The 17500-nt window shown below is 41.7% G+C and overlaps 1 protein-coding gene across 11 annotated transcripts in view; it reads left to right on the forward strand.

The window, feature by feature from the left end:
* Positions 1-17500, forward strand: part of atp11a (ATPase phospholipid transporting 11A) — a 107305-nt gene that overhangs the window by 6646 nt on the left and 83159 nt on the right. For 9 of the 11 annotated variants that reach the window (XR_008393477.1, XM_017457773.3, XM_017457774.3 and 6 more), the window contains exon 1: positions 9479-12054. The exons of the other annotated variants lie outside the window; for them this stretch is intronic. Coding sequence is in view for 8 of the 9 variants with exons in the window: in XM_017457773.3 (XP_017313262.1) it covers positions 11980-12054 (75 nt within the window). In the remaining variant the exon portion in view is untranslated. Of the gene's footprint in view, positions 1-9478; positions 12055-17500 lie in introns of those variants that run through there. 11 annotated transcript variants of the gene reach the window in all.

Raw genomic sequence — 17500 nt, forward strand, 5'->3', positions numbered from 1 at the left:
CCGAGTTAGATGAAGAGAAGAGGGAATGTGCGTATGCCTGTGAAAAGCCTCTCTCCACCCTGCTGCTCTTTCATCTAAAGTGCTGTCGTGGAGACTGGCCTAGCGAGAGGATGACGGCGAGTGAGACAGGAGTGGAAAATAAGAGAGGACGTGAAGAGACCGCTGTTATATCTAGGTTAAAATATCCAGGCTGATTTCCAAAAGAAATCCTCACAGGGTTTCGTTTTTTTTGGGGCTGGATCGTATTGAACGCGGTGTCAGAACGACATTTTTAGCTTTAATCATTTCTCCCCAAAAGTTTCCCGTCTACAGTGAAACGTGAAATCGACAGAAAGAGCATGCCAGGTACGTGCGTGACCTTTATGCCATCTACTCCATTTGAGGGTTTTTTTTTGGAGACCCTCATTGATGCTTGTATGTTATACAAAGCAGTCAAACATAACATGAAAATAGCTGCGTAGTCGCAATACATTCCACCACGGTGGAATTGTCATCACACCCTCATCATCATGCGTCTGCGATATCAAAAGGTTACATTTTCGCTGACCGAGGAACGCCATTTATTGTGAATGGAAAAGGTCAGAAGAGACGCTATGTACCTATGAATGTACCTGTTCGGGTGGACTAGCGTCTGGACTAGCAGACGCTACTGAGACCGGAGATGAACATGTTGAATGGGTTCAAGACCTGGTCATTATCAGCCTGGAGAAGCCTCCTAGATGCTGCTATAGACGGAACATCCTTCGTCCAAGGAAGGCTGCTTATTAAGCTTTAAGAAGGACTCTGTTGATGGACATGAGCTTCCATGCTGCACACGCTCAGTTCCAGGATCATTGATTTTGAGCTTGTTTAATATGATCGTTTATTATTTCGTACATTTATTACACTGCTTTATGTCCATTAACAACATAGACTAAAAGGCTCTGAAGTTGTTGTTTTTTTTTTCCCCCTCAGCATTTAACTGAATTTGCCAAAAAATAGCAATGTCCTGAATAGGGTTTTTGCTTTAACTCTAAAACCGTGACTAGTTTTGTATTTGTGTTCGCGTGGCCGTCTTTTTGCACTGTCCTTTACCTAGATATAAAAAGTATGAATGTAAATTCACTGCCTCAATCTTCATAATAGGTGTGGAACAGTATGAAAACTCATGGTATGACATGCATGCACAAGCATGCATGCTTTACAACACTATTTATACCTGCCTTATTGCTGTATAATTATTTGGGAAACATTCCATCTGCTTTTTCATCCTCTATGAACCGAAAGTGTTCTTCATTCTTCAGGTATAACTCTAAAACTAATATGCAGGTAGTTAGTCACATGACTTGCTAACGTTGCAAAAAGGAAGTATATATTTTCATCCCCCTTTCCCCCCCTAACTGAATCTTGTTGCTGGTTGTTGACTGTATTCTTCTAAACCTACTCGATAATAATTAGCAATTTATACAATATATTGTGTGTGATATATATATATATATATATATATATATATATATATATATATATTGTGTGGTATACGCAAAGGATGCCGTGAAGTGCAAAAGTTTGGACAAAACCACTGCGTCATGTTTCACAGACGTAATGAAATAGTGTATGTTAACTTAATGGTAGCACAAAAAGCCCTAAATAATTGTCAGTTAAAAAGTTTGCACGCCCCTTTCAAAATACAATACAAGAATTCTCTAATTACTTGTATACCCACTCTTTACCTTTTCTAACCTCTTTCATGTGAAATAAGCAGCTTTTAGATTGTTATAAGATAAGAACATTTATTGATCCCACACTGGGGAAATTCCCTCGTTACTGCAGCTCAATTACACAAAAAAAAAAAAACAGATAGGAAAGAATACATATTAATATAGGAATAAAATTGAAATAAACTATCTAAATATGTATATACAATAGAAATAGAAAAATAAGAATTAGAGTAGTAAAAAATATCATAATAATGGTAATATGTACACTATGGACACCTCAATGTATGTACAGATGAATACAAATTTGTTGTATACAACAAATAATTATAATAATAATAATAATGTGTGGGTTGATGATGCAAAAAACAGCTAGCAGTGCTACATTATGTTGTTGTTGCATTAAAGAGTCTGACTGCTGTAGGGATGAAGGACCTGCGGTAGCGCTCTTTCGTGCACTGAGGGTGCAGCAGTCTGCTGCTGAAGGAGCTGCTCAGGGACCCCAGTATCTCATACAGGGGGTGAGAGGAATTGCTCATGATAGACGCCATCTTAGCTAACATCCTCCTCTCCCCCACCAGCTCTATGCTGTCCAGAGGGTAGACCAAGACAGAGCTAGCCCTCTTAACCAGTTTGTTGAGATGTTTCCTGTCCCTCTCTGTGCTCCCAACTCTACTACTTCAAACTACTGCATATAAGATCGCAGATGCTTCCACAGTGTCATAGAAAGTTTTAAGCAGGGTCCTGCACACACCAAAAGACCTCAGTCTTCTCAGCAGGTGGAGACGACTTTGGCCCTTTTTGTACAGGACATCTGTGTTTGTGGACCAGTTCAGTTTATTGTTGTGGTGCACACCCAGGAATTTATATGTCTCCACCCTCTCGATGTCAATACCCTGGATGCTCACCGGCGTAGACCGGGTTGGCCTCCTGCAGAGGTCGACTACCATCTCCTTTGTCTTGCTTTTATATTCAGCTCCCTGAAGCCTCTGAAATCATAGATTCTTCATAATACGTATGTTAGAACTCCTAGACGTCTTACACTGGCTTTAACAAATGAGGTCAAATTAGAGCGTCATGATTTATTTTCGGATTATTTTATTTGTTGATTTTTGTCTCATGGACTGTTGTGCTGCTGTAAATTACAATCACACGTTTTTGGTATTTCTTGGATACATTTTAAATTAGAGGCAATATTGTTCTTTCACCATCAGAAACCATGGGGGGGGGGTGCAAACTTTTGCACACACCATATATATAGTCTGAATTGTACTGTACTGTATTATTTGTATGTAGGATCTCATTTCAGTTCTTTTGTAGGAGTTTTAAAATTTCAATTTCTGTTATTTATGTTTACATGTACATCCTGCGTACCAGGAAGTGGACACAGCTCCAGTTTGTTTGTGTGCGTTGGAGTGTTTACACCCCTGATCTCACTTTCTTTCTGTAGTTGTCTGTCTCTGCTGGAACATTGCGAATTAGGTAACTGTTACACAACTGTACTAACCTTTCTTTTTTTTTTTTTCCAAGAAATTTTTATTGAGAAGAAAAACAAACCGACTGACACACAGCAACAATCATTCACAGTTTTCTTCTTTTTATATTAACACAGGAAACACACCCCCCCCCCCCCCCCCCCCCCCCCCCGCCCCACCATGGCTAACCAATAACTATCGCTGGTTATATAGATATTGTAAAACCCAACAACGGGCACAAAAATTTAAGTGGGAAGTGTCTGTAACTCCATAAAATATGCAATAAAGGGTTGCCATTTATTAAAAAAAAAACCCAAGTTGTCAGTACAACCCCTCATCGTATACCTTATTTTCTCGAGTTTAAAAAAAAATCACATCCTTTAGCCACTGGGAGATAGATGGATATTTAGCAGACTTCCAATGCAACGGTAGGGAACGTCTTGCTATAAGGGATGTGAAAGCGATAACATCCTTTTGTATCGAGTTCAATGGAACTGAGGCATCAGGAATCCCAAATACAGCAATCAATGGGCAAGGTTTTACAACGGTACTAACCTTTCGCTTTGAATGGTCTGAAGTTCCGTCTTCACGGAAATAAATGGTTCAGAATAGCCGTCAAGCTTTTCCACTCTTTGTACCCGCCAGCCTCAGCTCCTTCTCGTCGTATAGCGTCGTAAATCTGGGACAGTGAGTACATCTCTCAGCACTTCCTATTTCATAACACCTAAAGAGCTTTAAAACAGGGTTACGTTATTTAACGGTACAGTAATTGTAAATGTTTCTAGACCCTTTAATGTACAGTATAGCTGCATAGAAAATAGTAGAATAATTATCAAGAAAATTGCGAATTTTTTCATTTCAGTCTTGGATTCAGTCATCTTCAGGCCCAGAAATGACCCAAAACAGAGGTGCTCAGAACTTATAGGCATGTATAGGCTTAAAAGAGAGCGTGAGGTTGAGTTTGAGGGATGGACAAGGTGCGTCAGTATTTTCACTTTGTCTGTAATTCACCTCCCAGGCAGCAGAGGGCTCCTAAAATATTCACATATTGCTCCTTTAATGTGCCCTTTAATAACGTCAAACATCGTTTGATCTCACTGTCTATTATGTATAAGGTAGAAATGACGACAAAGCCACTCGACTCGACCTGGCTTGACTCATTGTAATCGCTGTGTACATGTGTGGGCCACTGCTGTAGTGCAGATAAGCTCTCATACCATTCTATATTCTGGACGAATGTCCTGTGCATGAGATTAATCCTTTGGACAGTCGATGGATTGACGCACACTTAGTAGAGAAGTTTGTGGCCTTGCTTTAGGGAGGAGTGTGCAGGCTGTCATGGGAAATCAGTGTGCCTCTGTAATTATTATTATTGACACCGGTGTCAGAAAGAAGGCGATGTGAAAGGGGGCGGGGGGTGGTGGTGAGGGAGACTGTAAACAAGCAACTGTAGAAGGAAAGAATGGAAGTCCGAACAGAAAATTATGTTGATATTTGAGGAGTCGTAATTGGCCACTTGCTAAGCATCCAGTGATGAGTCTCGGGACCCATCCACATGTATATGGATATTTTGGAAAACATCGTTTAAAAGAATCCACACGAATGTCTTCTTTTTTTTTTTTAATTTTATTTTATTTTTATTTTTTATAAAAAGTCCAAACGAAAACACACAAAAAAAAGTTTTGAAAATGTTCAGTAGCCAATTAGGTGGCGAGTGTCATAAAGTGTTATGTATAAAATGTATAATGAATAAAATGTATTTTTAATGCTAATGCTTAGCAATGTTAAACTAAATATGCTTCTTCTTCTTCTTCCTCTTCTTGTTCTTCTTATTTATTAAGCCAACCTTAGCTACGTTTCCGCCCCTCATACAATCCCCCTCTTCATATACAGATATTGTGATCATATCGTAAGCCATGATGGTTTGTTTGGTAAATATTGTGATGGAGAAATGTAAGATCGGTACACTCCTACAGCTCACGGCCTTAATCTTAATTCATTTAGTTGTTCGTTCAACAAGCATAAACATGCCCAAGTGTATACGATTCGGTGGAGAATTTCTATACACGCCTTGTAAATGCATTATAATTAATGCATAAGGACTTTTCTTCTAATCCTGGTGTGCACACAGATCTGTGCAGCTGTGATGTAAGTGCTGAGTGTGTGTGTGTGTGTGTGTGTGTGTGTGTGTGTGTGTGTGTGAGTGAGTGAGTGAGTAAGAAGGATCATGCTGATTTAATGAGGCGGAAGGTAAGCCATCAGCAGCGGCATCAAAGCTCGATAATATGCTCTGGTTATACGGCACCTCGCTCGTAGTACTGTAGTCTCCGAGTGCTGAAGAGGGTAGAACCTTTTAATGGCTCTCTCAGAGATGATGTATGACATACACACACACACACACACACACGCACACACGCACACACGCTAGCAAAGCAAGCATTTGCCGGAGAAGTCAGAGCGAGTAAAAAATTGAGTGTGTACATACACTCACCGTCCACTTTATTAGGAACACCTGTGCACATACTGATTGATGCAATCATCCAGTCAGCCAATCATGTTGCAGCAGTACAATGCATAAAATCATGCACGTCAAGAGCTTCACTTCACGTTCACATCAAGCATCCAGTCCATGCAGGATTTCATGGAGTTTGTGATCGTTGCAGCCAAAAATGCTCGAGATTGCTGCGGCTTTTTTTTTTTTTTTTGAAAATTTGCGCCGAATTGAGGCAAAGTAGGATGTATTCGCACAGTGTTCCTGATGAAGTGGCGAGTGTGTGAGAGATGTGATCGTGAAAGTGTTTATGCTGCCTAAGGACATATTTTAACCCCCAGTGTACAATTCCACACTCCAGATGTCCACCTCAGCCATTTATAACACAGCCGTTACAGTTCCAATGATCCCCCTGAGATCAGACGTAACTCCGCCGTAGAGACGGAGAAAAGAACAGAGGATAAACCGCTGCTTTATGACTGTGTCATGCTGTATGTGTAGTCTTTGTACCACGTGGTTAAGATTTACTACACTATAGTGCTGATGCATTTTAGCGCTGCCGAATTCTCCATTCTGATTGGTCAGAAGGTGTTGATTCATTTGCTAGAGCAGCAGCTCTGACAGTAGATCTGGCTCCAAGGCAATATTGGTAAAGCTTTCTTTAAGGACATGCTTATTTAACATTTATGAACATTACACAACGTTGTAAGGTCACAGCCTGTTGTTTTATTCTTTACATAACACACAATCAGCAACATTGTTGAACAACATTGCATTGTTAACAATATGTTAATATGATGGTTCATCAGTTCTGGGCCATTTCAATGATTCTGTGTGTGTGTGTGTGTGTGTGTGCTTGCTCATGAACTGTGGACCGTGTTTTATGTTGTGCAATCGTTTAGAGAACACAGCTGGCTGAATCCGTCCCCCTCTCATCCCCTTGCTTCAGTCTTATCAACGGTGATGTCACAACAAGCTGTCAATCAAAACTCTAGCCTTCAGGGATTGGCTAAACTGAGTGTCACTGCCCCAAAATCTTGGATTTTTTTTTCCCCACTGAAAATTTTGAGTAGGTCATGTGACGAAATAATCAGAGCCCATTTTGAATGATTCTGCATGATGCAATTAAAGCTATCAGACTTTTCCTGTTAGACTGGGAGAGAACGTGAACGTGTGAGTGAGTGAGTGAGTGAGTGATGGAGGGAGGGAGTGATGGAGGGAGGGAGGGAGTGAGTGAGTGAGTGAGTGATGGAGGGAGGGAGGGAGTGAGGGAGTGATGGAGGGAGTGAGTGAGTGATGGAGTGAGTGAGGGAGTGATGGAGGGAGTGAGTGAGTGAGTGAGGGAGGGAGGGAGGGAGGGAGGGAGTGAATGAGTGAGGGAGGAAGGGAGTGAGTGAAGGAGTGAGTGAGGGAGGGAGTGAGGGAGGGAGTGAGTGAAGGAGTGAGTGAGGGAGGGAGGGAGGGAGTGAGGGAGGGAGTGATTGAGGGAGGGAGTGAGGGAGGGAGTGAGTGAAGGAGTGAGTGAGGGAGGGAGGGAGTGATTGAGGGAGGGAGTAAGGGAGTGAGTGAAGGAGGGAGGGAGGGAGTGATTGAGGGAGGGAGTAAGGGAGTGAGGGAGGGAGTGAGTGAAGGAGTGAGTGAGGGAGGGAGGGAGTGATTGAGGGAGTGAGGGTGGGAGTGAGGGAGGGAGTGAGTGATGGAGGGAGTGAGGGAGGGAGTGAGTGAAGGAGTGAGTGAGGGAGGGAGGGAGGGAGTGATTGAGGGAGGGAGTAAGGGAGTGAGTGAAGGAGTGAGTGAGGGAGGGAGGGAGTGATTGAGTGAGGGAGGGAGGGAGTGATTGAGGGAGGGAGTAAGGGAGTGAGGGAGGGAGTGAGTGAAGGAGTGAGTGAGGGAGGGAGGGAGTGATTGAGGGAGGGAGTAAGGGAGTGAGGGAGGGAGTGAGTGAAGGAGTGAGTGAGGGAGGGAGGGAGGGAGGGAGTGAGTGAAGGAGTGAGTGAGGGAGGGAGGGAGTGATTGAGGGAGGGAGTAAGGGAGTGAGGGTGGGAGTGAGTGATGGAGGGAGTGAGGGAGGGAGTGAGTGATGGAGGGAGGGAGGGAGAGAGTGATGGAGGGAGGGAGGGAGAGAGATCCTCTTCACAAGTAAAATACTCTACTAGGGCATTAAGATTCACTTTCTTCCATCTCTCCTCTATTCTTCTGTTTATCTACCCACTTTTATCTCTTTTCCTCTCCTCTATCTTTTTTATCCATCAACTGTATCATCTCTCTGTTTTTATCCCTCTTCATATCTCCTCATCTCTTCTTGTCCCTTTTCTCCTCTCCTCTCCTCTCTTCATCTATCCCTTTTTTATCTCTCCTCTCATCATGTCTCATCTCATCTCATCTCATCTCCTCTCCTCTATGTATTCCTTTTATCTCTCCTTCTCCTGTCCTCTCTTCTGTTTTTATCTGTCCTCTCATCATGTTTAGTCCCCTCTCCTCTCTTCTCCCCTTTCCTTCCTTTGTCTGTCTGCCTTTTATTTGTGGTCTCATCTCGTATCCCTTATTTATCATCTTACCTCTTTTTTCATCCATTTTTTTCTCTCCTTTATCTCATTTATCTCTCCTCTCATCCTCCTTTCTGCTCATCTCCTTCATTTTATCATTTTTATCTCTCATCTCATCTCCCCTTCTTTCCACTCTTTATTGTTCTTTATCCGCATCTATCTTTTTTATCCCCCTCCCCATCTTCTTGTCTTTCATTTCCTTTCATCTCCCCTCCTCTCTTCTCTCCATCCGTCCTCTTTTCATTCGCCTCATCCTGCCTCTCCTGCTCTCCATCACCTCTTATCTCTCCTCTTACCTCATCTCGTCTCGTCTCCTGACTGCTCATTGTGGCAGAAGTGTATATACACGGAACCAATCATATAGAACCAATCAGATTACTGCGTGCAAGATTCTGAAGCTTGTGACAGATAAGCGTACAAAAAGTACAAGATGCAGTCTGGGCTATGGGCGGAGTTTCAGAGACTGAGGTTCCGTAAGGTATCGTGGCATGAATAGAAATCTACTGTTACTGAGACTCATTTAAGTACAGAAACATCATATATGAAAATATATATCAAATAAGTCTGTATACTATTTTATTAAGTATGCGTACTTACAAATTGAGTATGCATACTTAAAAAAAAAAAAAAAAAAGAAGTAGTATGCATATTTTAAAGTGAGTGTGCCCAAAGTAAGTGTGCAAACATAATCAAGCGCTTTTTTTGAAGGTGTGCGTTCACATCGAATTTGTTCAGAACCGTGGCTTGTGTGAAAAACGGCAGGTTCCAGGTTCATTTGTTCACAACACTCAAGTGGCGAAGGAACAGCGCACGGGAAAGCCGCAGCAAAACCGAGCGGCTCACGTGCGCCGACATGCGTTTGACGCCATGCACCATCGACTGGGAAACGGCTTATACGTCCGGTTAGTGAAAACTGCTAGTGATATATGTGAGATGATGTTACCGTCGTAAAATCCACACACTAGATGGTAGAGTGCATAGTGCATAGTGTAAGTGTACAGTAGGTCATTTGGGACACAATTTTAGTATTTACTTGCCGAGGCGTGTTTTTGTCCTCTTCAATCTTAATCTTTATTTCCTGTCTCTTCTTGTCTTGTCTCTTCTCTTGACCTGTCTTCATCTGTCTTTTTATCTCCTTCGCTCTTCTCTTCTCTTCTCTTCGCATTATCTCTTTTTATTTGACTCATCTTGTCCCTTCTCTTATATCTTCTTTTTATCTGTATATAAGCTGTAAATAATTGCTCATGATTTATTTATTTTTTTTTTTAACACATTACTGACATGTAAAGTCTCTAAACAACAGGGTGATACAGCAGGGTGGTCGACATGACAAACAAACAATCACGCTCTAACGCTGAGACATTTTCACACTACGTAGTGCATATCAGAATATTCTGGTTTGCTCACAGAGCGCCGGCAAAAAGTCCATGTACCATGTTTAAAAAAACAAAAAAACCTCATGATAAACTGTGGTTGTGATTATGTTCTTTATTCAGCGTGTACAAAAGATATTATTTGTCAAGTGCATATGCACTGAAGCGTGGATAGCCAGTCTACTGCATGCAAGATTCTGAAGCTTGCGACAGATAAGTGTACACTAAGTATAAAATACTGTGTGGGTTGTGGGTGGAGCTTCAAGGTACGATGGCACGGATAGAAATCCACTACCGAGTACAGGAACATACGAGTGAAGTAGATCTTAAAATAAGTATGCATACGAAAATAAGTAGTACGCACACTGAGAAAATTAAGTATGCATACTTCAAAAGGTAGTGTGCGTACTTAATGACGTAGTGTGCGTACTTAATGAATGAGTGTGTGTACTTAATGACGTAGTGTGCGTACTTAATGAATGAGTGTGTGTACTTAATGACGTAGTGTGCGTACTTAATGACGTAGTGTGCGTACTTAATGAACGAGTGTGTGTACTTAAAGTAGTGTTGTATTCTTAAATAAAGTAGTGCGCATACTTGAAAATTTAGTGTGCGTACTTAAATTAGGAGTATGCATACTCGAAAACAGTGTGTATTAAATCCAGAATGCTTCTATCTTGCTCGGGTTTTGATGGACTCCAGTAAGACCCGGGATCTACAATTACATGTGGTCGTCATGGAAACACAGGAAAAGGACACAATGAAAGTGAGAAGAAGTTTAAATGTCGTACTGTACAAGTGCGTTTAGTTTCTTGTTAAAAGTGATCCCTGACTACGTTTACGTGCGCATCGATGTTCTCGAAATGAATCCGAATTGGACAATGTTCTAATTAGTATGGAGTCCTGGAAATGCCGTAATCCGACCGCCCGATTCAGATTCAGATTAAAATCCACTGAAAGGAGATCTAAGCGCATGCTCGGTCTGCAAGGAATTGTGGGTGCTAACAGGTGCTTAGCCGTAGGCTAGGTATTTAGGAACGGTATACAGGAACATTCCTACGCCTGTACGCATATAAACATCGTATTCGGAATAAAGCAGCGACCCGAATATAGACCTTAAACGGAATTTGATGTGCATGTAAATGTAGTCAGTGTCCAGGGAAAGCTGAGTGTAGGGTATATTGACGTGAGGTTTATTTCTAACGGAACTGGCGGCTTGGTGCGGAAACCGAGGTGCTTACGACTACAGTTTAGCCGTAGCGTTTATAAATTCTGAACGTCGTATGTTCGTCCTTCCGACGGTGATAACGGAGACGACTTGAAACTATGCTTCTTTTCGCTTTTTCCGCTAAAGGCAGAACAAATGGGAATAAAATTCGCCGGGTAAGGGGAAAAAAGACAGTTTTCAGACGGAGAAAAGGACTTGAAAGATGCACGTTTGGTGCTTGTTGTGTCGTGGTTACTTTCGATTCGTCACTAGTGTGTTTATGTGAATTTTGACCCAGCCTTGGTGTCGTGAGCCGGGAGAAACCGAGTGGGCGGGGCTGTGCTCTGTTCAGTCGCTAAAAATAGACCGGACTAGCTACTTATTATGAAGTTCTTCTTCATTCTGTTTTCCGAAAGAAAAAAAAAACGCCTCTTGTTCGCTGACACGTGCTAGGATTATTTATTTTTTTGTATTAAATTAGTTTCTTTTTCCTCTCTGCCTGCTAGGATTTTCTTGTTAGCAATATTTTCACTGCTGGGAAACGTTGCATCAGAATTGCACCGAACATATAACTAGTAACCCGTGCGCTCTGACGAAGTGGGCTGACGTGAGCAGGCCTGTTTCTGGAGATCTGCCTTTCGAGCTCCTCGTTCTAATGTTCAGATGCTCTAGAGATGCTGATTAGCTGGATCTGAGTCTGTCCATCGACTACACCACACAACAACCGTATTTAAAAAAAGAAAAGAAGAAGCGGAATATGATGAGGATGAGATGTGCTCAAGCAATAAAACTGTAAACCAGTGAAAGTCACTTCCTAAGTGCTTTCCTGACATCAATTCCTTTAACTGCCTTTAAGAAGGATTTTTCTTCTTGGGTGGAAACCAAAACACACACAGATCATTTGAGAGATCACGTGACGTGTAGACGGCCAGAAGGTAGATGGAATTAGAGGCCGGGCCTGCTTCTTGACACAGAAGCATACTTTCAGATCGTGGGAATTTTCAAGCCAGCTCGACCAGACATCGTCGTATAAAAGCTCTTGCGAGACTCACCATGCCAGCTCGACTAGAAACCCTGTAACATAGTCGGAGACAGCTTTCACACTCTATACGAGTACCACAACGACGAAGAGGGGGACTCATCTGGGGGTTTTTTGGGGGGCCGTATCCGTATCAAACCACAGCTTGGAGTTTATGGGTGTAAGAGAGAAGAGAGAGAAGATCTACAGACATGAAGCAGGGCTTAATGAAGACAACATGCTGCAACAGGTTGACTCGCATTCGGGAATCTTGAATTGTTCGTCTGGGTGTCTTTGGGGTATTTTTTAGCTTTCGGAAATGTCCGTATGATCGCGTTCCCGGCTTGCCTGTAAACGGCTAGATCGAGTCATGACGGCATGTGCGCTGGAGAGCTGCGTGTGTTTCTTCTCAGACGATCGGAGTGTTGCGCTAGTTATTTCTGAAGTGTTGTCGGAATGTGATTTTACTCGGGAATGTGGTCTTGAGGCAATGCACTGTGGGGCATCTTCTGGTACAGTGTTTTAGACTACACTGGAGTCTTGAACGTGCACAATTTTTAGAGAGAAAGTGGTGTATTTATTTAGCTGGAAGAAGGGGGGGGGGAAGCTGAATATTTTGACAGAAAAACTATTAAATTGTGAAATCTAACACGCGTATATATTTTTCTACATTTGAAGTAAGACAGATGAGGGCCAGCTTTTTCCCCCCACTAATCCCTTGTGGTTAGTGTGTGTGTGTGTGTGTGTGTGTGTGTGTGTGTGTGTGTGTGTGTGTGTGCCTGAATTTCTACCCTACACTATAAAGAGCAGCACACACAGCTTGAAGAGCAAACATGTTTAACAGGCAAATAGATGCTTGTTCTGATTGGCTGGATGTTGTTGCTCCACATCAGTGTTTTTTTCTACTGGATGAAGAGCGTGGGATGGCATGGGAACCAGAATTTCTTCTCTAAGCAGACACTTTCTCCAGTATGAGGAGAATATATATATATATATATATATATATATATATATATATATATATATATATATATATATATATATATATATATATATATATATATATACCAGAGAGGAAAAAAGCTTAGTCAGGGAAGGCTGTAGATGAGAGAGGAGAAAAATCATTCACTGCTCTAAATTTAAACAATTAGGCCTCTTTTTCATGGTCACCGAGGGTAAGTAGGAGGGGAAACAGGAAGAAGAAGGATAAACAGCACGCAAGAATCCGTCCCCTGCTCACATGAAAACTGCAACACGTTGCCTCAAGACAGACCAGCTTGAATCAGTTAACACTAGCTGTACTTCAGATAAATAAAACTAGTCCGCTTTTATTTTGCCAATTAAAAACTTGATACTCGTATCGATCGATTTTCTTATTTTATATATATATATATATATCATAACAAAATTTCCTGACTTGCAGACTGCACCTTTAATGGTTGATGTTGAATCTAAATGTAAATGTAATCAACGACGATCGATACGAGTATCAAGTTTTTAATTGGCAAAATAAAAGCGGACTAGTTTTATTTATCTGAAGTACAGCTAGTGTTAACTGATTCAAGCTGGTCTGTCTTGAGGCAACGTGTTGCAGTTTTCATGTGAGCAGGGGACGGATTCTTGCGTGCTGTTTATCCTTCTTCTTCCTGTTTCCCCTCCTACTTACCCTCGGTGACCATGAAAAAGAGGCCTAATTGTTTAAATTTAGAGCAGTGAATGATTTTTCTCCTCTCTCATCTACAGCCTTCCCTGACTAAGCTTTTTTCCTCTCCGGTGCAACCTTCACACTGTCCTAATTATTAGTTATATTTTTAGAATGGAGAAAGATCTGTATTGGTCCCTGCTGCTTTTGCTATGGAGGCTCGTCTTGACGGCTCTATTTAGAGCGCGAACACAACAAACGAATCAGTCCTTATCTTAAATGTGGTTGCTATAGCGAAACTATATTTAGAGTGTTTTTGGATGAGCGACGGCAGAGGCAAAACCGTACATGGCGCTATGAAGCCGTTTTTTTTTTCTCTACTTAACCTCATGTAGTTCCAGGTTGATGGATATAGATGTGATGCCTGATGCTTAAATGATATGCTTATGATATTTTCTAGGAATAGGATATTTCATATATTCTGTAGTCATAATGCATTATAAATGCATATATAATCATTTATATAGCATCCATGAGACCTTATTGCACCCAACATAAGCCTGTATATTGCTTACCAGTGTTTATGGTTAATTGTATAACACTCTATATCAGCATAAACATATGAATATTGCAGATTTTGCCGGTTTTGTAATGCTCTATAACACATTATAACTTGTGGTAGAGATATTATCCCTGTTCTTATGCTTTAGTAAACAATAATAGAGTCTGCAATGTTCTTCTGAACAGAATTATAATGCGTTATATAGGTATTTTGATATAATGTCACGTGCCCATGCTATATAAAGTGTTATAAATCTAACCATAGCTACCATCTAACCACTGATTAGTTGCGGCCCATGCATAAAGCTTAATAAGCATGAACATGTGACTTTGTAATGTCAGGATATATAAATGTTCGTTTTTTTTTAATGCAGTATAGCACGGCGTCGGTGTCTCAGCCGTGGTTCGTAATGCAGTGCACGTGTTCTAGCGGATTATGACATGTCTTCAATGTGCTCATGATCAGATCTTATAATGTTTTTATATATTCTGACACAAAGTCATGCGCTCATGCTTTAGACAGTGTTTTTAATATAACCATAACTGCACACACTTATGTTAAGTAGTTACAGATCATTCGTAATGCTTAATAAAGCGTAGACATGGACATAAGCGTTGTAATACACTGTAACGGAGGTATAGTATCAGTGCTGCAGGTTATAATGCAGAACCTGTGTTATAGGGCATTATGACTTGTCTTCAGTGTTCGAGATGTTAGAGGTAATATGGATCCTCGTATTATTACTTTATATATGGTTTATGAAGTAAGGCTTGTGCATATGAAAGTCTCTGGTGTAGTAGATGGAATGCTAGTCGTAAGGCATTATAGCGCATTATGACCTCTGTGTCTACAATGTTCATACAAACACGTGTTGTAATGCACGACGTGTGCCGGTATTATTACGAAGTTATGTATTGCAAAGCGTTATACATGAAACCAAAGTTGATCATGAGCAGGCTTAGAGTGTATTAGGTACTATATGATGAATTATAATGTAGTATAGTACAGGATTTGCAGGAAGTGTTCCAGCCGTTTTTGTTTGTCGTTCTGTCTGGAGTTTTTCTCTTTCCGCTGCAGTAATTAGCTGGTCTGGAACGTTAAAGGCGATTAACCCGAGTGGACAGCTCAGCTGATCCCGTCGCTGTGGGAGGAAGTGCTGTGGTCATGTGGCCTACCTAATCTCACAGGGATCACATGTGTCTGTCAGTCAGTGACCAGGCCAAGCCAAAGCTAGACGAGCTTGAATGCGGAATTTCATATTTTCCTAATCGACTTTGGGAACATATAAATATAAGGCTTACGTTAACCATGATAACAGTGGCGTATTTAAATTTGTCTAGAAAGGTGACCTGTAAATGCACTAGCTCAGTTTCTGTTTCTTATCACGAGTGTTCACTTAGTCTTCGCCTGGAAATTTCTGTCTCTCTGATGCCGCATTCGGAGAATAGAGGAGAAGGAAATGGGCAGCACAGTGATAAGACTGCTGATCAGAGAATGCAGTCATCAGCCTGATTGTTCCCATGGCTATGGATTCAGATGTGTGTGTAAAAGAGAGAGAGAGAGAGAGAGAGAGTGAGAAAAACAAGTAGTGCCTGTCTGAGGAAGTCACAAAGCTAGCATGTGATCCGCAGGCCTGAATAAACATATTTGTGAGCTAATATCTCCAGCGCTGTAGCTAGTCTCTGGTCTGATGAGCTACCCTCAGCTAAATAATTAGGATAAACGCGAGTGATTTAGATCAATTCTATCCGCAGTGTTTCATATGTAAGAAACCAGTCACTGAATTCAAGTCAATTTAAAAAAAACTACAACATTTAGCTGCTCTGCTACAGTATGTTCGGTCCGCTGAAATACTTTGCTGGGTCCGCATCTGGATTCCGGTCGGCCAGTCGACAACCCGCATTTCCTGTTTCACTTTCCTAGAACCGAAAGGAACAACACTTCCAAGGTGACCACCAATCTACCACGAAAAGCGCTGACCCGTTACAGCTCGGCATTTCTTTACGCTCTAATAATAAAGTATTCTCAGATGCTCCTCTTCCATTTAGGTCGCACTGTATTCAAGTGAAACACTTATCCCAGTTATACACAGTTATGAAGTCTGTCTGCTCTAGTACACATGACTGCTGTGTGCAATTGCAGATTATATGCAGCACTATAATCGAGAAGCGCGAGTACACGCGATCAGACCCGGCTCACGCCGATGGGTATTTAATGGTGCGGTCTGCCGAATCCGACAGGCCTCAAACGAAGGGTAAAATGCTTGGTCGCTCTGCCACACTAGTTAAATTAATCACCTGTGAGATCAAGGCCACGGATGCGAGCATATCATTAACATGGACATCAACCGACTACGAGATTAGCAAGCGCCATCCAGACGCCAGGATAACGAAAACCTTTTAATTAGCCGGGGTTGTGTTCTGAAGTAGCTCCTATAAATCCAACTCGCGGGTCGCCAGAACCAGGTGCTCATCCGTCTCACTGATCAGGATAAGGTATTTTTGGTTAGCTACTGAGATCTTTTCCGTCCTTGAACAAAAAGGAAGACTACAGAAGACTTGGTGCAAGTTAGGAGATCGTTTGAGGTTGCCCAAAGTGGTTTTATTTCAGAATTCTGCTTTAGATCTCCATCTCAGGTTTCATCCCTGATGTCCAAGACCACATCACTGACGGATGTTATTCTTTCTCGTTTTTTTTTTTTTTTTCGTTTCTCAGATTGCTCTGTCGATTAATATTCAGCAGCGTGTTTGAGTGTAAAAGCCTGATTAGTCAAGCCACTGGAAATCTAACTCTGAGGAAGAAAAGAAAGACGGGAAGGAAGGAGTAGTAGCAAGAATGTTCTAGCTGCGCTTCCTTTTCTCAAAACTGTCTACTGTCCAGAAGAACAATAGGGCGGGGGAGCATTTGATTTATTGAAGCCACGGGATTCTGGAGGAAATCTAGTTTTGTCTACTTCGCCTCTAGAGGACATTAATAATCATAAGGATATTTATAGGACTTTGTTCTCAGGCATGAGTTCTCACTCATCCTCCCATTACAAGCACCTGATTATCTAAGGCTTGATGATAACAACGGCGTCATCTATCGTCGTTTCGCTCAGGATTTTGTCCTTCTGTCATCACGCTCCATTTTTAACTAGCCAACATTTCCGATATGACAATGACGGATGGTGTAATTTGTTCGAAACAGCAGGACATCAGTATTGCTTGTACTGGAGATGGAGATGAGGTTAAACTTCTGTAGAGTGGAATTCTTTTTACTGTCATAAATACGTACGAATATGGGAAAGTTGGGCAAGTAGCGTGGTAGCGGGATTTTTCCGTCGCGGTTGCCATATTTGTGACAGAAATTCTTGCGCTGTTGCGCAACACGAGCGTAACTGCAGGTGAAAGATGAGTAAAATGACTCGCTGAAGAAGAGAATGTTGCGCAGGTGTGCTGGTCTTGTACTTCTCACTTTTACTTACAGTCAGCATGGGAATTACATGGGGAT

The sequence above is a fragment of the Ictalurus punctatus genome, chromosome 26 (assembly GCF_001660625.3).
Source record: "Ictalurus punctatus breed USDA103 chromosome 26, Coco_2.0, whole genome shotgun sequence".
Classification (NCBI taxonomy): Eukaryota; Metazoa; Chordata; class Actinopteri; order Siluriformes; family Ictaluridae; genus Ictalurus; species Ictalurus punctatus.